General features: G+C 36.6%; 1 protein-coding gene across 2 annotated transcripts in view; it reads left to right on the top strand.

The window, feature by feature from the left end:
• LOC125242685 (acetylcholinesterase-like) overlaps window positions 1–19,500 on the top strand; it is a 99,356-nt gene extending 79,856 nt beyond the window's left edge. For both annotated transcript variants that reach the window (XM_048151552.1, XM_048151553.1), the window contains exons 5-7: window positions 10,394–10,557; window positions 12,798–12,955; window positions 14,477–19,500. In XM_048151552.1, coding sequence (XP_048007509.1) covers window positions 10,394–10,557; window positions 12,798–12,955; window positions 14,477–14,589 — 435 coding nt within the window. In that variant the 3' untranslated portion in view covers window positions 14,590–19,500. The remainder of the gene's footprint in view (window positions 1–10,393; window positions 10,558–12,797; window positions 12,956–14,476) is intronic.
• Window positions 19,501–23,306: the final 3,806 nt, after the last annotated feature.

Below are 23,306 nucleotides of genomic sequence, written 5' to 3'. Positions count from 1 at the left end.
GCTCTAAGACGATCGTTGTTTGCCTGCTTGAAGATTACGTTTGCGATAAGTATAAGCAAAATGTAAAAAATTGTAAGGGATAATAGAAAAAAGTACTTTTTACCCACCGATCATATAGTGTCGAAATACGGGCTATGTGGGATGTTTATAAAGGTTTCCCCAGCGTATATAGAATTACCTACGCTGTGGTCGATGTGTAATATTTCTACAATCATTGCAAGCAAAAGTATTATGTGCAATCGAAATAATCGCAGATAAATATACCAGAGAAACCTAAGGATCCAAATGAAAATCTTAATGAATACTTTTATTACGCGGGCGAAGCCGCGGGTAAAAGCTAGTCCTAGATATTTATAAGTCTCTTCTTCATTAAGTGAGTCAATAATTTCCCCGGTTCTCAATCTGTAATCGTGTCGGTATATCTGCCCAGCTTTGATAGAATTTATTTTACATTTGTCTATCCCGAATTCCATTTTAATGTCATTGCTAAATTGTTCTGTCAGGTCAGTCAATTCATATAGGTCAGTTTCGGTTTTAGCGTAAAGCTTAATGTCGTCCATGTATAACAGGTGGCTAATTTTCTCAGTGTGTCTGTCCATATCTGTATAATCTAAGTTATATCCCGCTGTTGTTGAATTTAAGGTATTGGAGAGCGGGTTTAATGCTAAGCAAAACCATAGTGGGCTCAGGGAATCGCCCTGAAATATACCTCTCTGTATTCTTATCGGGTCAGTCTCTATTACATTTGTGGGAGTGTTCAGCTTAAGTCGGGTTGTCCAGGTGGTCATGGTAGTCTTTAAAAGAGTAATGATTGTCGGGTGTATTTTATATATCTCCAATACTTGTAAAAGCCAGGAGTGAGGAACTGAGTCGTAAGCTTTTTTGTAATCGATATACATCGAGTATAAGTCAGATTTAGTTTTGGTTACATGCTTTAGAATTACAGAATCTATAGTTAGTTGTTCCTTGCAACCCTGGCTGAACTTGCGGCACCCTTTTTGTTGTTCAGCCAAGATGTCATTGTTATTAAGATGGTTGTATATTAAATGTGTTATGCAGGCTGTCAAGATCTTATAAAGGGTCTGCAAACATGTTATGGGTCTATACTTAGCAGGGTTTGCAAGGTCATTGTGATCTTTGGGTATCAAAAATGTAGTTCCTGAAGTGAGGTAAGGTGGAATTGTATTAGGGTCGTCAGTAAATTTATTTAAGTAGTTGTGCAAGAGGGGATGGGTGTTGGTAAATTTTTTGTACCAGTAATTATGAATGTTATCCGAACCAGGTGCTTTCCAATTATGTGAATTACTGAGAACTTTCTTAAAAATGTCAATCGGTATATGCTGGTAAGTCATTTCTGTTGTATGTGTGCTATTTCTATTAATTTCAGTCTTTATCCACTCGGCTTCAGTGTTGTGGTGAGTTGGGTTCTCCCAAATACCTGCCCAAAAGTTTTGCAAGTCGCGCGAGTCCGGTAAGTTACTGTTAGGAGTAATATTCTCAATAGTGTTTGTAGTGGCCTGTCTTACATTTCTATAAAATAGCTTCTCGTTGTTAAGGAATTGGCTATTCTGTTGTTTTCTTAACGTACATGCTTTATATCTGTTTAACCGTCCTGATATGAGTGCCAGTTTTTGTTTTAGTGTGTCTAATGTGTGTGTGAGCTGTGTGTTTGGTTCCTCATGTATAGAATGGGTTTTGTATTGGTTAACGATATCAGTTACTTGTTTGTCTAGGTATGTGCTTCTAGTCCCGTTAATAAAGTGTGTTATTCTACCTATTTTCATTCGTATGTCTTGTTGTCGTCTCTCTAATCGTCTTTGCCACTGCGGTCGTTTGTCTTTTTTAATAGGGCGAGATCTAGGAGTGTCTGCGTGTTCCAATGATATTTTTGCTCCGTTAAGTTTAGCGGCAGTCCATGCTGCACTGTATATAGCCGTTTGCAAAATATTGAACTCTGTGTCTATATTAATGTATTCAGGGAAAGTTATATTGTTAAGGTATTGTACAATATCTGCCAGTTTTTTTGATGTTTTTTGTTTTGGTATGTAAGGTCTACAAGTCGGGTCAGTGTCTGTAAAATATTCGAATGTTTGTTTAAACGTTTGATCTACTAGTAGGTTTCTTTCAGGTGTGGGATCATTAGAAATAGCGTCAGCAGGGATATCTAGTTGTATATTTTGTAAAAACTGGGTTTCATAGTCGGGCTGTTGGACTGTATTAATTTCTTCACTGTTCGAGAATTGGTCACCGGAACTGTAGATACTCATAGATAGTTCGTCAGCAATCTGTTGTTTTAGCTCTGTCAGTCTGGTATCTGTAATGAACTTATTGTTGATTATGACTCTTCTCTGATCAGCTATCCGTTGTTCGCTGAGATGTGAAAGTGCAGGGAAACTGTTAATAAATGCGTCGTGTAACGGTTTTCTGTACGAGGTTCTGTTGGTTTCAAGTTGGGTAATTCTATAGTATGATAACATGATCGATTCGTTCTGTTCGTTGGTCCATCTTAATCGTGTTTGCGGTTGCGTACTGTGTGATTCTCGGTCATGAGAAGGGGCGGGTGTGTAGGTTGTGGGAATACTAGAGCGTAGGCTTGTTAATTCAGTTTTTACTTCTTCATAAATCTGATCCAATGTCTCTTGCGGTAGCAACTTACTTCGGATGATTGCTCTCCTCTGATCACCTACTCTTTGTCGACTAACTGTCATGCTTGGAAATCTTTCTATAAATTTTAAATGTAGTGGTTCCAGGTAAGCTTTCCTGTCTGTATCCAGTGCCGTCAGGTAAAGATAAGTGCGCATAATAAACTTATTCATTTCGTTCGTCCATCGTTTGCGCAGTTTGGAAGCTTCCGAGGTGGGTACAAGCTCAATGTCGGGAGTGACATCTCGTACAACACCATCGTGCGTGCTGGCGGTAGATAAAGTAGATGTTTTCTTAGACATGTATGACGGCCGCGTGGAAGGTACTGATGAGAAAAGGGATTTTTCGTCGTCTGAAAAATTTGATACAGAGCTATCTGCGCCCCGCGGGCGGAGATTATATTTCCTGGAGGAAGAAAAACATCGTGAGTTCGCGGCTGTAGTAGATTTTGCGATAGAAGCCCGCCTGATCAGCTCCGTATCGCCGCTGGTTCGCATGCTGTGGCACCCAGCAGCGGCTCCAGGTGCGCCCCGACGATCGCCCTCGGGCAGCGGCCCGTGTGCGGCTGTAACAGATTGTTCGATGGGAGCCCGCCTGCTCAACTCCGCATCGCCGCTGGATCGCATGCTGTGGCATCCAGCAACGGCTCCAGATGCGCCCCGACGATTGCCCTCGGGTAGCGGCCCCGAACGCAATTCTCTCGATCTCAACTGCATTATTAATCTAAAGAAGGAGGGGATAGAAAGCCAGGAAGAAGAAGAAAGGATAGGATAGTTGGAACCTTAGTTTGGGAAGGGTAAAGCCTAGTTGATATTGGCGCATTTACATATTTGTATCTCCCGTGATTGGGGTGTGGTCTAGATGTTATGACCTCGTATCGTATCACCAACCCGTAAGCCCGCCCACCACGGCAAGGTGATTCCTTTGGGGGGTTATTATTATTATTATTGTGAGTTTAAAAAATGCTTCAGTAACAAAATTAATCTTCTTGATTTTAGTAGTTAGTTATGTGATGGCTAGGCCAGATCTTTGTTTTAATGTTTATTTTTCATAAAATAATTGGTTTCGAAAAATTCAAACCCTTGATCATGGAGTGAATAATGATCATGAAATTCTACATAAGTAGGATGGCATTTCATGAAATGATCAATACCTAATAATTTGACGACCGGTCTGGCTCAGTCGGTAGTGACCCTGCCTGCTGAGCCGCGATCCTGGCCCAGTATAATAAAGAGTACTATCGTACTGTACTGGTCCTGGGTTCGAATCCCGATAAGGGCATTTATTTGTGTGATGAGCACAGATATTTGTTCCAGCGTCATGGATGTTTTCTATATATATAAGTATGTATTTATCTATTTTAGTATGTTTAATGTCGCTTAGCACACATAGTACAAGCTTTTCTTAGTTTGGGGTTAAGGTGATCTGTGTAAGGTGTCCCCACTAGTTATATATTTATTATTATATGTCAAGGCCATACCATTTACATTATTTGGAATTAGTCTTGATCCATGTATAATAATTATATTTACGACAATTTACGACAAATTTCGCTTCCACAAGTCAGACAAAGGCGTAAGATTACTCAAGCGGCGACGTAACAAACTAACAAATGATTGTGGTCAGTTTTAATAAATTATGGGTCAGACGTGGCCGGTGGCAAAGGTCACAGATTAACAGCGATGTATTTCGGGTTCCGGCCGACGCTGTTTCCATTTCTGTTCTGGACGCGTCTGGTTTGTGCCTCGGATATTTCCATCACATGCAACTGAGGCCGCTTTTGTTGTCACAGGGTTTGTGGACCGTTCATCCCAAAATAATTATCGACCCGATAGATTTAAATAGGTAAGCCAATTTAAAAAAAAGCTTACACAGATGTGAATTTTCGCTCATATCCTTTACTCAGATTACTCAGGCAAAGACCTTGACCACGAATTATTAACAAGTGCTACGTCAATTGCTCAATTAGTAATTCTTCAAGAGAAACACTTAATTTACGCTGCCACAGCTTACTTGCCTTAGTTATGTTTGATTCAGTCTGTCAATTGCCGTATAATCTGCATTTATTCTGACCTAATGAATTACGTACTCGCGAGGGCATTACATATACAAGATGTTGACCTTTAGTGGCCTGACTACATCATGACATCGCATAATAGGTTTGCCGCAGGCCAGGATTGTAACTGCGATCGCTTACCTAGTGCAAACAATTTTAATACTCCAGCATACCAGTATAAGCGCCCTTTTGTACTACGCGCAGTAATTAAGAAGATTAAGGATAAAGGATTATGGTGGTTAGTATTAGTACTTGACTCTTTAAGCAATGGTAATTTGCGGGCAGGCGGGCAGGCGTGCGCATGCATTATTAAATGAACCTGGCGAACGAAACGGCTGCTTTTAATTTTATGCCCGACTTTTTAAACCTTAGCGCAGGGGAATTGTTCCGGCCCTAAATTTAGATATTTGCCAGCCGATATGAAGGGTCGAATTGAATTATTGATACCGTTCAGTGAGCCGCTGTTACGGGGAATAAAGTGGCTTTTAGGTATTCAGTTACTTTGATATGATAGGAACTGATTTAATTTTGTCACACTTATTCCTTGCCATATTTTTTGTTAAAGTCGTAAGTAGATCGTTTGCCGTTGTCATAGACAGTAAGACTTATATTGACTTACATAAACCGTGATTAAATTACTTAAAAAATACCTTTTTGATTTTTGTCGAGTTCCTCTATATTTCGACGCAGTTAGAGGAAGGTTGCTATCATTGGACCACTTAACTTCGCTGCTCTATAATTCATAGATTTTAAGTCAAAAAATAAAACTAGTTTGAGAAGTTTTAATTATTGATTTATGAATTACCTTATTCACAATAAAAAAAGTATAATAAATTTAGTGAAAAATCGTGAAAAAGTTTTCATAAGCTGTTGCCTTCTTTGGACCAGAGTGGCGACTTTGTGGTACAATGAGGACCACAAAGTCGCCATCAATGGACTTAGGGAATTTAGACCAATGGTTCAATCAAGGAAACTTATGGAAATCGACAAAAAATAAAATTTTAATGAAATATTTTTTATACAAATTTTATAATTAAAAAATATATATATTCTTTTCATAATAATATGAACTAGTTTTTTCTTACATATTGTCTATTTGCGCACGGGTGAATAATTCTAAAAAATGTTGCCATGATTGGACCGGTCCGATGATAGAACCCACAGGTGGTCCATTGATAGCATGAGCAACTAGGTATCATATCACAAATAAAAATATTAAAAAATAGAGAAAACAAATGCATGGAAACTGTTGTTTTAAATTGGTCATTACCTAATAAATGTTTAAGCGTTATACTTCAACACACAAATTCAATTGCCAATGTATTTATACTTCCGTGATTTTATTCCTTCGCGTAATTTAACTTTAACAGCGCTGGAAACACACTTGGACGCGTCACTCTATTCTGGGAAGCGAGGCGCGACTGAGGTTACGGGATGGCCCAAGGTGAGGCATAAGGTCATCTTGTACCTTACTGGATTCCATCTAGCACGATTAGATTTTGAAATATTTAAGTGTTCCAATCAAAGCGTTGGTCCAATGATCGCAACCTTCCCCTACGTGCATTATGATCAGGGAACGGTGAGCTTTCCGTTTTAACATGGGCAAAAAATAAACCTGCATTGCGCATTCGTGCGAAAAAAAAGCACCGTGCTTTTATGCACTGTAAAAGTGTTGTAAGGTTTTTATGAAATGAAGCTTTGACTACGATAAAAAATTTAACCTACCATCGCTAAAAATACTAGAGCGTGTCAAATACCCAAAATAACTCTCGATTTAATTAAAACATAATTCAATTCGCTTTTCGAACTCGCGCTCGAAATAATTTACTTATCTGGGTACCTAGCCAATGTTACAATCACTTTAGGTAACGCTTCCTAAGCGTTTATTCCATTTCTCGTCTGTCACTACAGAAGAGCGGTAGGGAGAGATAGCTATCACACTATCATCCTGGCTCTGTCTCACGTCACACCACTGTGTGACCAGTGTGACAGAGCCAGGATGCGTTTCGATTGCCACTTTGGCTAGGCCGGCTGTATTATTCAAAACTACTACCTACGGAAATATTAATATTACTAAATTACACAATTTGGCATCAAGGTAAAATTTGTATGCTTTGCAATAGTGCAATAGTTTGTGGATTAAATATGCAATTTTAGTCATTCGTGTTGGAAGTATCAAGAGCGTCTTCAAGTACCAGTTGATGTTAATGAAATAGTAAATTGTGTATTAACGGAAAGTGAAGGATTACGAACGACAGGCTGTTTGAAGCTTTAATAACTCCAGTTCGTAATCCATCAGTCGCCCGTGATATATACAATATTTTTCATCACACTCGCGAAGTAAGTAATAACCAAAATCTTAAACTAAATGTATTTGAACATTCGTCCGCCGTCCGCCACCCAGGTATCACGCCCTAGAGCGCTTAAATAGCTCATTACGTATCATACTCGTACTCATATCGTATGCAGGCATGTAATAACACCTTTACTAACGAGTGTGATGAAAAATAAATATCAGTGCAACTTTTAACACGGATGTCTTGTAAAGAGCTTATGCTAATCATGGTGAACTTTCGTGCTATGTTAAGTATGTCGTTTATATGCTAATACGAGTTATTACGGCGGCACGAGTACAAAATACATTTCACGATAAGTATGGCAGCGTTACCGCTGAAGTATGTAGATGCCTACATAATACATATAATTTCATAAGACGAATGGATTTCTGTAAAATATAAATATAGACGTTTCTATTTACATGATAGACATAGACATACAAAGGCTTTATTTAATATCACATTACAATGTTAAAATTAAAATAAGTGGAACAAACAGGTTGATTTTTAATTTCTGATTAGCAGAAACGTCTGCAATCGATGCCACTAGGTTTAGAATAAATTAAAAAGTGAAAAATGTACCTATTTCCTATCACAACCGTGTCAAACATTTTATCGTAAAATGTAAATATTGCGCCTTTCATACTTTATAATTTTGGTAGATACCACAACCATTATTATTTACAAGAAAATATCAATTTTCTTTTCTCCTAGATAATACAATCCTAGACGATTTCTATCAAAGTAAAATTTGTAGTCAAGTTGCTTTGATCGCCATCCCTTGACACAGGGTTAAACCATGTAGAACCTCAATTTCGACATTCCTCAGTTTTCGTTTTTGAATAAGTATTGTGTCACTGGCTGAGTTGACAACATCCTGAGTTGATATAAATCCTGGGTCCACACAGCACAGTAAGTGACTTTCGCGCCTTTGAGATAGGGCATTTTTGCGAAAAACGATTCAAAAACCTTTTTTTTTCGAAAATAAGTAAATTTAATGTTTTTCCTACTCCGAATCACGAGCCCTTTAGATCCTACTAGGTAAAAAAAGCGTCCCAAATTTAATTTATCTACTTCGTTACCATTTTTCAAACACTTTGTACAGCAGTTACAAAGTGGAAAATATGCAAAATAATATGTAGAAATTTTTGGGACCATTTTTTTGTCTCTTGTTTTTTGTCCTAGATCGAAAGGGCTCGTGATTCTGAGTAGGAAAAACATACAATTTACCTACCTTAGAAAAAATATTTTTGGTGATTGTTCTCGCGAAAATTCCTGATACCTTCATAGTGCCCTCTCGACAATGCTCATATATCAGGAATATAGTCAGGCTTTACGTAACGTTAGCAACAGGTGGATTTGCAAAAAAACTACCACGTTGAAAGTCCAGACCAAAACTTGTAACTAGAAATTCTACTGGTTTGTCCACTTGGTTCCAAGAGGTCTCTAATTAAACAGGTAAACGTGAACTTTTCTTCTTAATATCGAGTTTCCAACAAGCACTAATTGTGTGCTTACCTCTAATAGCTACTTCCAATTAGTTCCAAGCCAACAAAAACTTCTCTACCTAACTTTAGGTTTAATTAACGGAGACGGAATTAAGGAGAATTCATTATAAGTAATAGTTATTTGTTATACAAGGGGGCAAAGTTGTATTTTAACGCCGAGTGTGGAATTGAAAAACGAGCAAGTGAAAGGATTCTATAGTTGAACCACGAGCGAAGCGAGTGGTTCGAGAATAGAATCCTGAACTTGCGAGTTTTTCAACACACGAGAAGTAAAATACATTTGCACCCGAGTGTAACACAAAACTTTTCGCCTCACTATAGCGAGGAAACTACAATGCAAAAAAATGCGTTTATCACTGCTTCCAGTAGTTCCACAGGTGGTAAATCATCTTTTTTAGTAGATTCACCTACTTTTATCAATTTTAAAGCAGTTAATTTGATTATATTCAAGGTCAAATTACTTTACCCACTAGTGGATAAAATGCGTTTTTACCCGCTGGTATTAAAGGACAAAACACGTGTTTCCGAGCTAGTGAGGGGAAAAATAAAATTCCATGGCCGAAGGAGGTTTTTCATTCGCAGGATTCTTTTGTGTAACACGCTTAATGTCATCTAGGTGAAATTTAAAAGTAATGAATTATAAAAATCCAAAAGATTTTTCTTAGCCACAAATAGGTAACATATTTGATTATAATGTACTAGCTTTTGCCCGCGGCTTCGCTCGCGTTAGAAAGAGACAAAAAAGTAGCCTATGTCAGTGTCCATCCCTTCAACTATCTCCACTTAAAAAATCACGTCAATTCGTCGCTCCGTTTTGCCGTGAAAGACGGACAAAGAAACAGACACACACACAAAGTAATGTCTAATGCCATCGATTGTAATAAATTGCTAGAATGACTACATAATGACCATATTTGAAAATTACTTTCAGCATTGTCTGTTGCCTAGGTACTCATTACAATGATATTTGAATAAATAAACGATATTTATTGTAATAACCAAGCAAAATACAGGGTACCTATTTACTCGTATTATGTCATTTGCAAACGAAAACTACGCTTATTATACTCGTACCATCTTAAAAGACGATATAATATAACCTAACCATAAAATTAAAATTTTGAAAAAACCCCCGACCGCGACATAGTGGACCGATTTTCATGAGACATGGCTAAGAACACTCCCGACTAACTCAGCTTTCAAACAAAACAAACTAAATCTAAATCGGTTCATCCGTTCGGGGGCTACGATCCCACAGACAGACACACGAACAGACAGACAGACAAACAGACAGACAGACAGACAGATAGACAGACAAACAGACAGACAGACAGACAGACATACAGACAGACAGACACGTCAAACTTATAACACATGACTGGCGCGAGAGTCGTCGAGGGATAGATCACACGCCTTCTTCTAATCATATTCATGACATAAGGACGGGTAGTCTATCTCGCGGCGACATTCTTTAACCCTGCTGGCACAGTCACCGGCATAAAGAAGTGATGGTTTCTGTACCCTATCCAGACCCTATCATACTAACGTCTTGTTTGAAATGTCACACGAAATTGTCAAACGATTAAAAGCGACAAGGTACAGAAATCATCACTTCTGTATGCCGGTGACTGTACTATCCATACTAATATTATAAATGGGAAAGTGTGTGTGTCTGTTTGTTTGTCCGTCTTTCACGGCAAGACGGAGCGACGGATTGACATGATTTTTAAGTGGAGATACTTGAAGGATGGAAAGTGACATAGGCTACTTTTTGTCTCTTTCTAACGCCCCACTTCTCGTATTTAAAAAAAAGCTAGTAATAATATACATTTGTTTCATTCAATTTCCAGCGCACAAGCACAAGCCTCTGGGGCGAGTGGATGGGCGTGATGCACGGAGACGAGATGGAGTACGTGTTTGGACACCCGCTCAACATGTCTCTCCAGTACCACACGAGGGAGCGAGACTTGGCCGCTCACATCATGCAGTCTTTCACTCGATTTGCTCTTACTGGGTAAGTTTGTTTCACTAGTTGGTTGTAAATACAGCTCTGATTGCCATAATAGTTGTAACTCAAGGAGGTATGTGTTCGGACACCCGCTCAACATGTCTCTCCAGTACCACACGAGGGAGCGAGACTTGGCCGCTCACATCATGTAGTCTTTCACTCGATTTACTGGTTAAGTTTGTTTTAATAATTTGGCGATGTAGCTACATATGGGGTTGTCGAAGAACATTGTAACTGTGATACATATTCCGACACTCGCTCAACATGTCTCTCCAGTACCACACGAGGGAGCGAGACTTGTCCGCTCACATCATGCAGTCTTTCACTCGATTTGCTTTAACTGGGTATGTTTCTACACTACTCTGACTGTTTGACGGAACGCACAGCTCGAAACAAGAAAGCAAAACATAATTATGCATCCGTACCATACGGGTGATCGCGCACAGCGCATGCACGTTTTGATATTAAATCTAGCTCAGCTGATCGCAAACCAGTTGTAAGCTGAGCATGTATTGGCATGAACTAAATAGGGATATAATTCATATTTGGATGTTTTTCAAAAAAAAATCCCGAATTTCACGTCTTTGGGCTCATTCTTATCAAAATCACGAGCTGATTCGATCCCGATGATAAAAAAATGTGTCCCAAATTTTCCATACAAAATTCGAGTTTCCAATACGGTACACTCGTAGTAAGTTCATACTAAAATCGTGACGTAAAGAAAAAAAAATGTGGACACATTTTTTTATCGTCGGGATCAAATCAGCTCTTGGTTTTGAGAAGAATGAGCCCAAACGTCTAGATTTGATGAAATTCGATATACGGATTTTTTTGGAAAAACACCCATTAAAACTATTTTGTGTGAACATTGAAGGTACCGAGGTACATTAAACCTACACACCAAAATGTAGTTTTGAAAAAATGCTTTTATTGATTGAGATTCTTACAAAAGATTTAGTCTGAATCCGCTTCGAAGTTTCTTTCTTAAAATCTTGATTACAAAAGGAAAACTCGTTAAACTTTCGTCCGACTTTCGGTAAAAATCAGCTTAGATTTTGAGATTGTGCGACAAATGTATTAGATGTAGATAACACTGTTTAAGCAGTAGTTTAATGTTCTATGCTACCGTTACTTATAGTAGATAACTTGCTAACTAAAAGGGGTTCTTTTGGATCTACATTGATGTACTGGGTACGTAGCCGAATAGCACAAACGCTCACGAAACGAAACGCTTGTAGATATCTATCTCTATCGCTCTTGCGTATTGGCGCGTCAGAGCGAGAGACTACGTTTCGCAGAAATGCCATTCGGCTACGGGGCCAGCTCACGAAACGCTCACGAAACGCTCACGAAACGAAAAGTAGATATCTATCTCATAGCTCGTGCGTATCGGCGCGACAGAGCCGGACTAACTGGCGTGGCGTTTCGTTTTCGTTTGGCGTCGGAGAAAGATTCGGCTACGCACCCTGGGTGCGTAGCCGAAGATGGAAACGCTAGAAAGAAAAGTAGATATCTATCCCTGTCGCTCTTGCGTATTGGCGTGACAGAGCCGGACTACGTTTCGTTTTCGTTTGGCGTCGGAGAAATGCCATTCGGCTACGGGGCCTGGTCTAAGTATGGTCTAAGTATGGATAGAAGAAGGGTATTTATCATCATCCTCCTTGCGTCATCCCGGCATTTGCCACGACTCATGGGAGCCTGGGGTCCGCTTTGACAACTAATCCCAAGATTTGGCGTAAGCACTAGTTTTTACGAAAGCGACTGCCATCTGACCTTCCAACCCGAAGGGTAAACTAGACCTTATAGGAATTAGTCCGGTTTCCTCACGATGTTTTCCTTCGCCGAAAAGCGACTGGCAAATATCAAATGACATTTCGCACATAAATTCCGAAAAACTCATTTGTGCGAGCCGGGGTTCGAAACCGCGACCTCCGGAACGAAAGTCGCACGTAGTTACCGCTAGGCTACCAGCGTTTCAAGAAAGGTATTTATATAAATATAATTTACCATTTACGTACCATGTTTTTATTCATTTGCATAGTAATCATCAATAAGTCATCTGTGTCTGGACAAATTGTATGAGAACTGCAAACGCAACAAGTTGCAGTTGGGTTGGGTTGCAGTCTAGATCCTTCTTAGTCCTTATGTCCTTAAGATGTGCACTGCATGTGAACAAAGGGTATCAGCAAATTAGTTCAATTGTTCTTTTTTTTTATTATTCTAATAGTGTATTTTCTAACTTCCAGCAAACCCCACAAGCCCGAGGAAAAATGGCCGCTGTACTCTCGCGCATCGCCCCATTACTACACGTACACTGCGGACGGGCCCAGCGGGCCGGCGGGGCCCCGCGGCCCGCGCGCCAGCGCCTGCGCATTCTGGAACGATTTCCTCAACAGGCTCAACGGTCTGAAAGGCATATCACGTATTTTACCTTCATGTCGTCTCAGCTTTGCTTTTCTAGTTTGCTATTTATTTGCTGTCCGTCCTAGATATTGAAAAGATAAAAATAGTAGTTTCTCGCACTTTTATATTTCGCTTCAGGATGTCAAACTGGTGTTTGACAGACTGCTCTTCGAGTACACAATTAATACCATACAATTTCATAAAACTCTACGACCTATTAGAGGAGAAATGGCCGCTCTAAGTCGTTGCGTATGTATTTACCGGCATAATTACTTGTATGGCGTCGAAATATGGTTAATTATTGGGAACAGATGTACTGTCTGTAGGTAGTGTATATCTAGTAGGTAAATTGTTATTTTTAGATAAGATGGAGCGCATCGCCAACAAACTGTTTTACAGTTTGGCGAAACTTTAATAATATGCTTGTGTACATTGTCTTTTTGTTAAAAAAAATCTATTAGAAAGAGTCAAGTCAAAATAAGTTGGAAATGGTTGTGATAGCCCCACTTGTGCAAGCTCCAACTTATCGTAGCCCCACTACTACACGTACCTACACTACGGACGGGCCCAGCCTGCGCATTCTGGAACGACTTCCTTAACAGGCTCGACGGTCTGAACATGCCATATCGTCGTATACCTTCATGTCGTCACAGCTTCGCAGTTCCTTTAATGTAATTTTAAAATATTTCATACCTCAGACATATTATTATGCATGAAATGTGTTAACGACGCAACAAAACAATACTTTAATAGATCCATTAAATTATCATCCTCATCCTCATCTCCTCGCGTTATCCCTCCATTTGCCACGGCTCATGGGAGCCTGGGGTCCGCTCTGACAATTAATTCCAAGATTTGGCGTAGGCACTAGTTTTACGAAAGCGACTGCCATCTGACTTATTTATTTATTTATTTATTTATATTGACAGAAAATCATTGTGATCACAGATTTTCAATAAGTTCGTTTATAAAAACTTAAATTTCGTAATACTATATTTACCTCTAAGTAGTACTTATTCCTTAATTTGTTAATTTCAAAAAAATAAACATTGCAAAAGAAACATTCCATATTATTTAAAGCCTCGGTCTTTCAGACCCTCCGCGGGCGGTAGGCCACCCCGCGTCCGTACGAATGCTATGTTTGAAAAAGGTCGTTCTCAACGGCGACGCGCGGCGGGCACAACCAATTTCAAACATCTGCGAACTCCGAACACACCATACGGGCATTTTCAAAAATTGGGACCCAAAATTTTACTCGATGTCAGTTTTGTGACGACAATAAAATTAAGCCTGAAATTTCAATAAAAATATTGCTTTTGTGATAATAACGTAAACTATAAGCAACAATCTACATTTATAATATGAAAAAAGTTGGTTTTAGACAATTTTTATTCTTAATTGTCGTCATAAAACGGACATCCCATTCAGACGTGCAGTGACCCGTTGTCCGCGGTGTCAGAACAACCGAGGCCTGACACATATCACGTTTAATAAATCTAATTGGCGTCAATTATATTTCCAGCACTGGAGCGTGTCCCCTGCGACGGGGCAGTGACTGGGCCCTACAGCAGTGTAGCCGGCACTACTCTCCCAGTGGTCCTTCTCACGGCGCTCGCCACCACTGCTGCCCTCTAAACATGTAACTAGTGTACAAGTCCGAGGAAAATGTGCTTCAAACAAGTGTTTTAGGAAACGGTATGTGAAGTGGATATGATATTAGACATGGTGATCAAACGTATTTCTGATGGAGATTGGATAATTGGATATTTTATAGCATTTTGGATATTTGGAATGACTGGCAAACGGAACTGATTCTTATAGCTTAAGGTAGAAAACGTATGCACTGGTTTTAAATCAAGTTAATTTCCGTAGATAGTATAATTTCCATTAATAGTAACGTTATAATTTAGGTAGGCACACAATGTTCCTTGTCTAGTTGTTTCGTCTGTTTGATGTTGCAAAAATTTTATTTTAATCGTAATTAATAATGTTAAAATATTAAAAGTTTTAATGTTTGATGTTAGGGCAAACATGTATGAAAATGTTATTCGTAATTTTAATATTATGAAGTAAACTGCTGATGGGAGTCTGATGTGTGTTTTCGCGTTTCTAACACCACAGTATGAAATAAAAAGAGGACATGAATATAGCGCTTATATAATATTAAAATTACGAACAGCATACATGGGCTCAGGTTTTTTTGATGAAGAAATTTTAGTCTTTAGAATTTATGTGTGTTAAAATAAGTACGTACTGTTAATTAGGAAATCTGTTGTATTTAGTTAAAATGCTTTGATTGTAAAAGCAATGCTTTCACTGAACATTGGATTGTCACTATACATATCAAGTGTGCCTCTGCTTCAATAGCATAATAAAACATATCTTTATTCTAGTGAAATTTAGAATTTTATATAAATATATGAATATATTGTAAAAGTAGAGCGTATACTATGCGACGAATTTTTGTTGAGGTATTTATTATTAATATATATAGGATGCTACTAAATGCGTACCACTCGAGGATCTTATGAACTTCAAATTCTTATGACTTCAAACAGATGATAGAGTATTTTGTAAATAATACCTTTTTATGAATAAATGCAAAGTTATTGTTACCTACTTACTAACGTAATATATAATAATATATGAAAACGTAGAGATATCTTTTAATTTGGAGCACGTATAACTTACCTTCGTTTATAGGTGGGAACCTCTATTTTCTTTAAACTCTTTACCAAAATACCTACTAATTTAAACTATAAATACAATAATGTTATGTACGTTTTAATATATAAATCTAGATAAACATGAAAGTTATCCACTTTTACATAGAAAATAACCAGATATTTCAGTGTAACCTCATGCTTATACTATGAGCCATACAGTTTTAAGAAATTCCCTTCTGAGCCTGAACTATGCAAAATATGTGTAAACTGTAGCTTATAAATGCTTTAAGTGAAAATCGTCTTATGAATTTATATTACGATTTATATATTTTTAAACATGAAATTTGTACCTACTAATTCGATAGGCATAATAAACGTATTGGTATTAGATGTGATCGTCAATTACTATCGAGATGTGGGCATGGAATATGTGAGGAAACAGAAGGTATGCTTAATACTTGTACAAAAATTCGGGAAACAATATAGTAGGTTTGTCCCTTGCATATCTATTCTACAACAGTTACGTGTATGAAATAAGTAAATGACATAATAAATTGAGATATTTCAAGCTCGCCACTGATTTATAAAACACATGTTTTGTAATCAAAACGAATAAAACAAAGTTTAGTTACGATAATATTATCCAAAATATTCACAACACAAAAACTACTTCATTGCTGCAAGTGTAACATTACGTAATTTACATATTACGAAATCTTATCCAATGATATTAGCAGTCATCAGTTTTATAACTACAGAAAACTCGAAAAAAAAATCGAAATATATGTATGAATCTTTCAACGTCCTCTATTTTCTATTTTTTATAATTAAAGTAGTCTGATTGTTATAAGCAATTCCACTTTTTGGACACGTCCATTCCTTCAATTGCATATATTATTGTATTGTAGTTTACCGGTTCCGGTATCGCACTTCTATCAGCAATTCTTTATATTAAGTGTTTCAGTGCTTTAACTGTTAGGTTTAGCCTATTTTTTAATTTAGCAGCATATATAAAATGTACTATAAACTTCTGATTCGGGATTTCTTTACAAAACCTTAACTGAATACTCTTCGAATAATAATAACTTTTGGCAAAATGCGTGAAAATGTTGTCTCAAATGCAAAATATTATAGAATGTCAATCATTAAAAAAGTAACATAGAAAATCTGATAAAAAATAAGGGCAGCATTGATTAGCGAATAACTGATGTTCCAATTAACATGTCACTTGAAGGACCGCTATTTTTTAATATAAATCGTCTTGATATCCACGTTTACCTAATATTTTGCAAAATCGTAAGTACCTTGTTAGGTGTTCCTTATTTTACTTTTATTCGTATTTCACTGTGTTCATGATCAGATATGTCATTTGTCCTCTCATAGATTATTAAAAGTAGGTACGGGAGTAAAGTGCACACCGATTGCTTCTTATGCATTTTCCGTATTTCAAGGGTCTTGGGATTTTTGGAATACCTACAAAAAAGATGTACTTTAATGTTCAAGTTTATTGGTTCTGAAATTGTTTAAGGGATAAAGATAACAAAAACTGTTTATTTAGTCCCACTTCAATCCAAGAGTAAAGAACTATGCTACAGGTAAACCTTCATTTATTACTGATTTTTTATGAAGAATATGAGAAACTTACTTATTACTTGTTATCTACGAGCTGGTTTCAATTCTGTAAATTCTGAACCTTACATTTACTTATGTACCTAGCAATTTGTACTACAGATCGTATTTGTACGTCTACAATGTACCGCTGTGACAGTAAATGCAAGAGAAATATTGTAAAAAAATGACATGGGACCCTAATTTATGTACCGTCTCCTACTACTTAGTATGCTCAAGCTTTCCAAGACTCTCGGTGAATGCGGAAAAGCTTTTACTTTGAATAAAGCACGATTTGAGAAGTTGTATGGGATAGCTTTAATTAGTTAATATTAAGATGTAAAGTGATCTAAATAAGGGTAAGCTAAAGTAGTGGTGTATAATAAAGTTATTTGAATGAATCTCATAATAATATGTTAATATGAAATGCATATTGAAATATTCATTAACAGTTAATGTGACCACATTCACGTAATACAAAACATGACATATTTTAAAAAGTGCGTTTAAATGTTTTATGTGATATCCGTATCGTTAAACGCGTGCGATCAACGTAAGGTACCGAAATCGCAAGCAATCAACGCTGCATGCACAAAACATCCGTGCGCATTAGAACACTTCCATATTGTTTATTTTTTGTTATTGTGATATAGATATGCAATGTATTTTAAAATAACATAACAATATTTTAGTCCTATTTATGCACTATTAAATAAACAACATAGACAGAGTTTATACAATTATAACAATAGTTACTGAAAATAAATATGAGATATAATGATTTAAGTAAGTAAAAACTTTTGACCATTTATCTACTTTTCTTTTTCCTGGGCCTAAAATTCTTGATCATGAATCAGCAAAAAATAATGATATCCTTATGTTTAAGTACCCAGGTATGGTTGTTGCATACGTACAGTTTTTTAAAATAGATTTATTGTAATCAACTCATTAGATTGTAGCTCGTAGTATTCGTAAATTAAGTTTAGATTGAATGTGATGCAAATTAATGCAATTAGTGGTTTTGATAACTAAAGAACAACTGCTTAACCTCTTGAAAATGAAGTACAGTCAGCTGCAGAGAAAAGGAGATCCCCTGCCATACAAATTTGTGTGCAAGCGGGTCTCCTTTTCTCTGCAGCTGACTGTACACAAAATCTGAGATTAAGATTACTCAACCCAGTAATAGATACCTAAGAGAACCTTTAAAAACAAAGACGAATAAATAAGGAAGTGTGCTAATCTATGTATGTAAACACTTTATCATATTTATGATATATTTAGTAAAATAAAAACATCTACAAAGGATTTATGTAAAATGTGTAAATTGAACTCGCAGTGTGTGAATGAATTTTTTTATTAGTCCCATACATTTTGCACTACTTATTGTTTGATTGCCATTATGAGTAAGTGACTCTTCATTGAGTAGTGAATATGTGAAATGTTATACCTAGATACGACATGGTAACATGATAGTGTGTTTGGATGACGTTTTTGATTTAAAAAAAATGTAATTTCACAGTGCACGATTGTAAAATGTAATGCTGTGTTACTTTTTTGATTAAAGAAATTGAATGTGCGATAAGCTGAGTTTACACCAGCAAGTTATTGCTGCAAGTTTTGAGAAGCAACTACGGGTAAGAGTGAGTGGCAAATATCTGCATCTCTTTCTTGCATATACCTCTGTTTCAAAACTTGCAGCAATAACTTGCTGGTGTAAACTCAGCTTTAGTTTTGACGGTGACAGACGAAGTTTCATTAACGTTAAAATATGATATCCTGACTTACACAGTTTTCAAAACGTTCTGAAGATTAGCACACTTTATTACTTACTCCTCTTTTGATAATACATTCAATGTTTTCTTTCAATCTAATACCTATTGATAAAACATTTAATTTCCATAGAATATACATAGAAACTTCGTGCCATACATTATTAGATGTGTAGAGATTTATAGAGAACTAACAGTGTATGTTTGTTAGGGAAGGTAAATGTTCAATGTTATTTGTGAAGCTTCTACCCAATATACGAGCCGCAGTGTGCATTAGATTCCGCTAGGGTTGCTAAAGACTCATATTACCGATGTAAATTTTAAGGGCTACCAAGAAACCTATCAAGTGTATTGGCTTGTGACGCTCAACGTCAAGCGATAACAGTTTACGATACAAGTAGAAAATTCTAGAAAAGATGACAGCTGACATCAAGAGATGATGATTGAGAAAATGATTGTGAAAAAAATACTTGCTTGTATTTATTTATTTATTACCTATTTTTTTAAATCCAGTGATCAGTCCAAAATAAGTTTGCAATAATTTTGACTGCCTCGTCGGTGAAAATGTCATTTAAATAAAAAAATAAAAATTAAATTTGTTTATTTCCGTTAAAATACATGCATACAATTATGCTGACCTCCACACTCTAGACAAATGCCTGTCCCGTGGAGATGATTTGAGACTTAAGTATCAATTTAACTTTAAACTTAAATTTGATTCGAAATTTTGATGCTTACAGAGATGCCACACCGCTAACGCATTTTTTAAGCATAAGGCCATGTGGATCAATATAAAGAAGTACTCTACGTCATAAAATAAAATAAAAAATCCTTGTCTGGTGAAGCTATTCAAGAAACAAGGTGAATTCATTTATGCTTAGATTTTTCCACATTCTCACTTGATAACAAATTCAGTCGAAGCGAAAAGTACGATGAGTCTTTATCAGGACTAGACACCGCTTTACATTAGGTGCTAATATGTATACATGTGGGTATGTGCACAATTTTTTTGTACTCTTGACAACTAAATGCGAATGACGTTGACAATATCTGTTTTATTTGTATCCAGGTATGGCTTGGTTGTAACTGTAGGCTTTTCACGTGTTAGTTGAGTGTGGATCTTTTAGAAATTGTATATTTTTTACTACAGTATTAAATATAAGTGCGGATAAAGTACCAAAAACATGTACAGTCAACCAATTGGAACCCTAGGCCACTGTAGAACTATGTCATAGTGACATTATAAATCAGATTGTAAGGAATCTCTTACTGCTTGTCATTTTGACATGGTTTAGAGTGGCCTAGGGTTCCAATTGGTTGACTGTATTTACAGCCGATTTTCTTATTTATATCAAGGATGATTTACAATCTTCATACTAAGAATCGTACTTGAATTTTTTAGCGCCACCTATTAAATACTATTATAACTACACTGATGATGCCTACAATTTTTTTTTTTCAATCTGTGTATTGACGTGTGATCATGATTTTAAAATAAAAAATATGTCATTTGTTCAATAAATAAAAACACGTAAAAATATTTGGGGAAAATATGATTTTTGCCACTTCCAGGCTGCGAATCAGCGCCATCTAGTTTTAAGCCTAAAAGGTCCATACATTTCAGGGGTACGCTTTTTTGCATGGGCTTTTTCAGTCCCGTATTAAATCGTTTACGTTGTGGATACATATTTTTGGAACTGTGTCCGCATCTATATTTAATACCTTGTAATATTGTACATTTAATGTATCAAGGTAGTCACTGTAATTATATCAATTGCTTGTAAAAAGAGATCCAATTTTTTTAAAAATCCAATTTGGTTGGCCAACTGGACATGTATTTTAAAACGAAACGGTATTAAATTAGTTTGGAAATGTTAAGCTCTACTTCTGTGTGTATTGGAGCAGTTCCCGGCAACTTTGTACATAGCCACATCAGCAAATTTTAATTGATCCTATTTTGTTACCCACATTTAGTAATATAGGTCGACTTTCGTAAGATATATACAGGTTCATTGTTATAATTAAGATAATATAGATACTAGAGAACCTTAATGACGAAATAAAACTTACTAAAATCTCAATTCATCAAAAAATTCTTGGTAACAAAATAGGAATAATAAAACCAAATTTAACTTTTTCCTTAATTTTTGTACAAACTTTTCGAGAACTGCTGTTTGTTGAAACAAAATAAACCACTTATCATTAAGTTTAGTACCCACCTAAGAGGTATCGGTTTCACTTGCATGTACACTAATATGAACGGATGATCTTGAATATCACTAACTAGTATTTTTCCGGAAATGTTCACGTATTTGTCATGTTAGTTCAGTCAATGTCAGTACATCTTGTACTAGCATGACACGTTCGTACGTTTCCGTAACAATACGAAGGCAAATCATTTCGCACTACATATGTATTTGAGCAGTTCCCGGCAACTTTGTACATAGCCACGTCAGCAAATTTTAATTGATCCTATTTTGTTACCAACATTTAGTAATATTAAGTCGACTTTCGTAAGATATATACAGGATAATTGTTATAATTAAGAAAATACAGATACTAGAGAACCTTAATGACGAAATAAAACTTACTAAAATCTCAATTCGTCAAAAAAATCTTGGTAACAAAATAGGAAAAATAAAAACAAATTTAACTTTTTCCTTAATTTTTGTACAAACTTTTCGAGAACTGCTGATTTGTAATTCATTTATTAACGGCACTTGTTGGTTGACATTTAAATTTAAAGTAAAGATCATTTAGGGTAAACTACAGCTCGGTTTGGAACTCATCTGAAAAAAAAAGTACCACAAGATACACAGTTGTATTTAGTGAGAAAAGGGTTTCCTTCGTAGTAGTTTTCCGGAAACGTTCGTATTTGTCATGCTAGTTCAGTCAATGTCAGAACATCTTGTACTGAGACTGACTGAAATAGCATGACACGTTCGTACTTTTCCGTAACAAAACGAAAGCAAATCTTTTCGCACTACAACTGTATGGTAGTGTATGAACAAGAGATTTCCTTTCGCATGATTGCTCCGTAGAAGCTCCAAGGGTGTAATAAAGAAGTGGGGATGTATTTAAGATTAATTCTGCCAAAGGAAAACTTTAGTTCAATCGATGCCGTATTTGACCGTTTTTCGGCTTCTGCACTATCAACTATGGATGGCAGTTTACCCTATTTGAGATTATTAGTTTCACTTAGTTCATCTTGCTACTGTGCGTTCGCTAGATGGCGCTGGTTCATGAAACGGGTCAGCGGGTGTTCGTTGTGAAATGATGATGATAATGACACGTACAACAATACAACACTTCTTGAGCTTACCGTCAATCTGTGTAAGAATGTCCTCTAACTGGCGCAGATGCATGTGACAGATTTTATTTATAACCACCATCAAATAAATCGAATCGGCTGAGATCTGAAGACTCACTCTGGCGCCTTCAAAATAAAGGCAATTTCAGATATTTGTGAGCGTCCTGCCACTCTGGTTTATCGAATCTGATGTAGAATGCACAATATACATTCAACCAATTGGAACCTAGGCCACTGTAGAACTATGTCATAGTGACGTTATAAAGCAGATTGGAAGAAATCTCTTACTGCTTGTCATTTTGACATAGTTGTAGCCTAGGGTTCCAATTGGTTGCCGTACAATCAAATGCAACCCGCGTATGCACTCGTTCCGCACTTTATAGCGTACGCGTAGTAGTATGGATGTAATATTTCTTAAGACTTAGCTACATTATGTAAATTCGTTTGTACAGTTGGAATTTTAATAAATTAATTGTTCTTCCTAAAGTGATGTCACTGTAGTAAGAATAAATATTTTATCGGAATACTTTTAGACAATAGTTATAATACTTTGCTTTAAATATCCAATTAATATCTCTTACCTGGAAAATAATCAATAAATTGAATTAAAATGTGTTATTTTTTATTTAATTTCCAACATGTTATCCGGGTAAATAAATTATGCTACTTCATATGAATCAGGAGCATTATTGATTACTAGCTTTTGCCCGCGGCTTCGCTCGCGTTAGAAAGAAATTAAAAGTAGCCTATGTCACTCTCCATCCCTTCAACTATCTCCACTTAAAAATTACGTCAATTTGTCGCTTCGTTTTGCCGTGAAAGACGGACAATCAAATAACACACACACTTCCCATTTATAATATTAGTATGGATGTGCACGACTGGTGCTGCCCTCATTTTGTCGACTTTTGTATGATATACCTATACTTTAAAGAAAAAAATTGTTTCAACGGCTGCCATTCTACAGGTCCCATTTTTTAAACGAAATAAATGCTTATT

The sequence above is a fragment of the Leguminivora glycinivorella genome, chromosome 3 (genome assembly GCF_023078275.1).
Source record: "Leguminivora glycinivorella isolate SPB_JAAS2020 chromosome 3, LegGlyc_1.1, whole genome shotgun sequence".
Classification (NCBI taxonomy): Eukaryota; Metazoa; Arthropoda; class Insecta; order Lepidoptera; family Tortricidae; genus Leguminivora; species Leguminivora glycinivorella.
The sequence above is the reverse complement of the archived record's forward strand: the minus strand, read 5'-3'. Positions and strand labels throughout refer to the sequence as shown.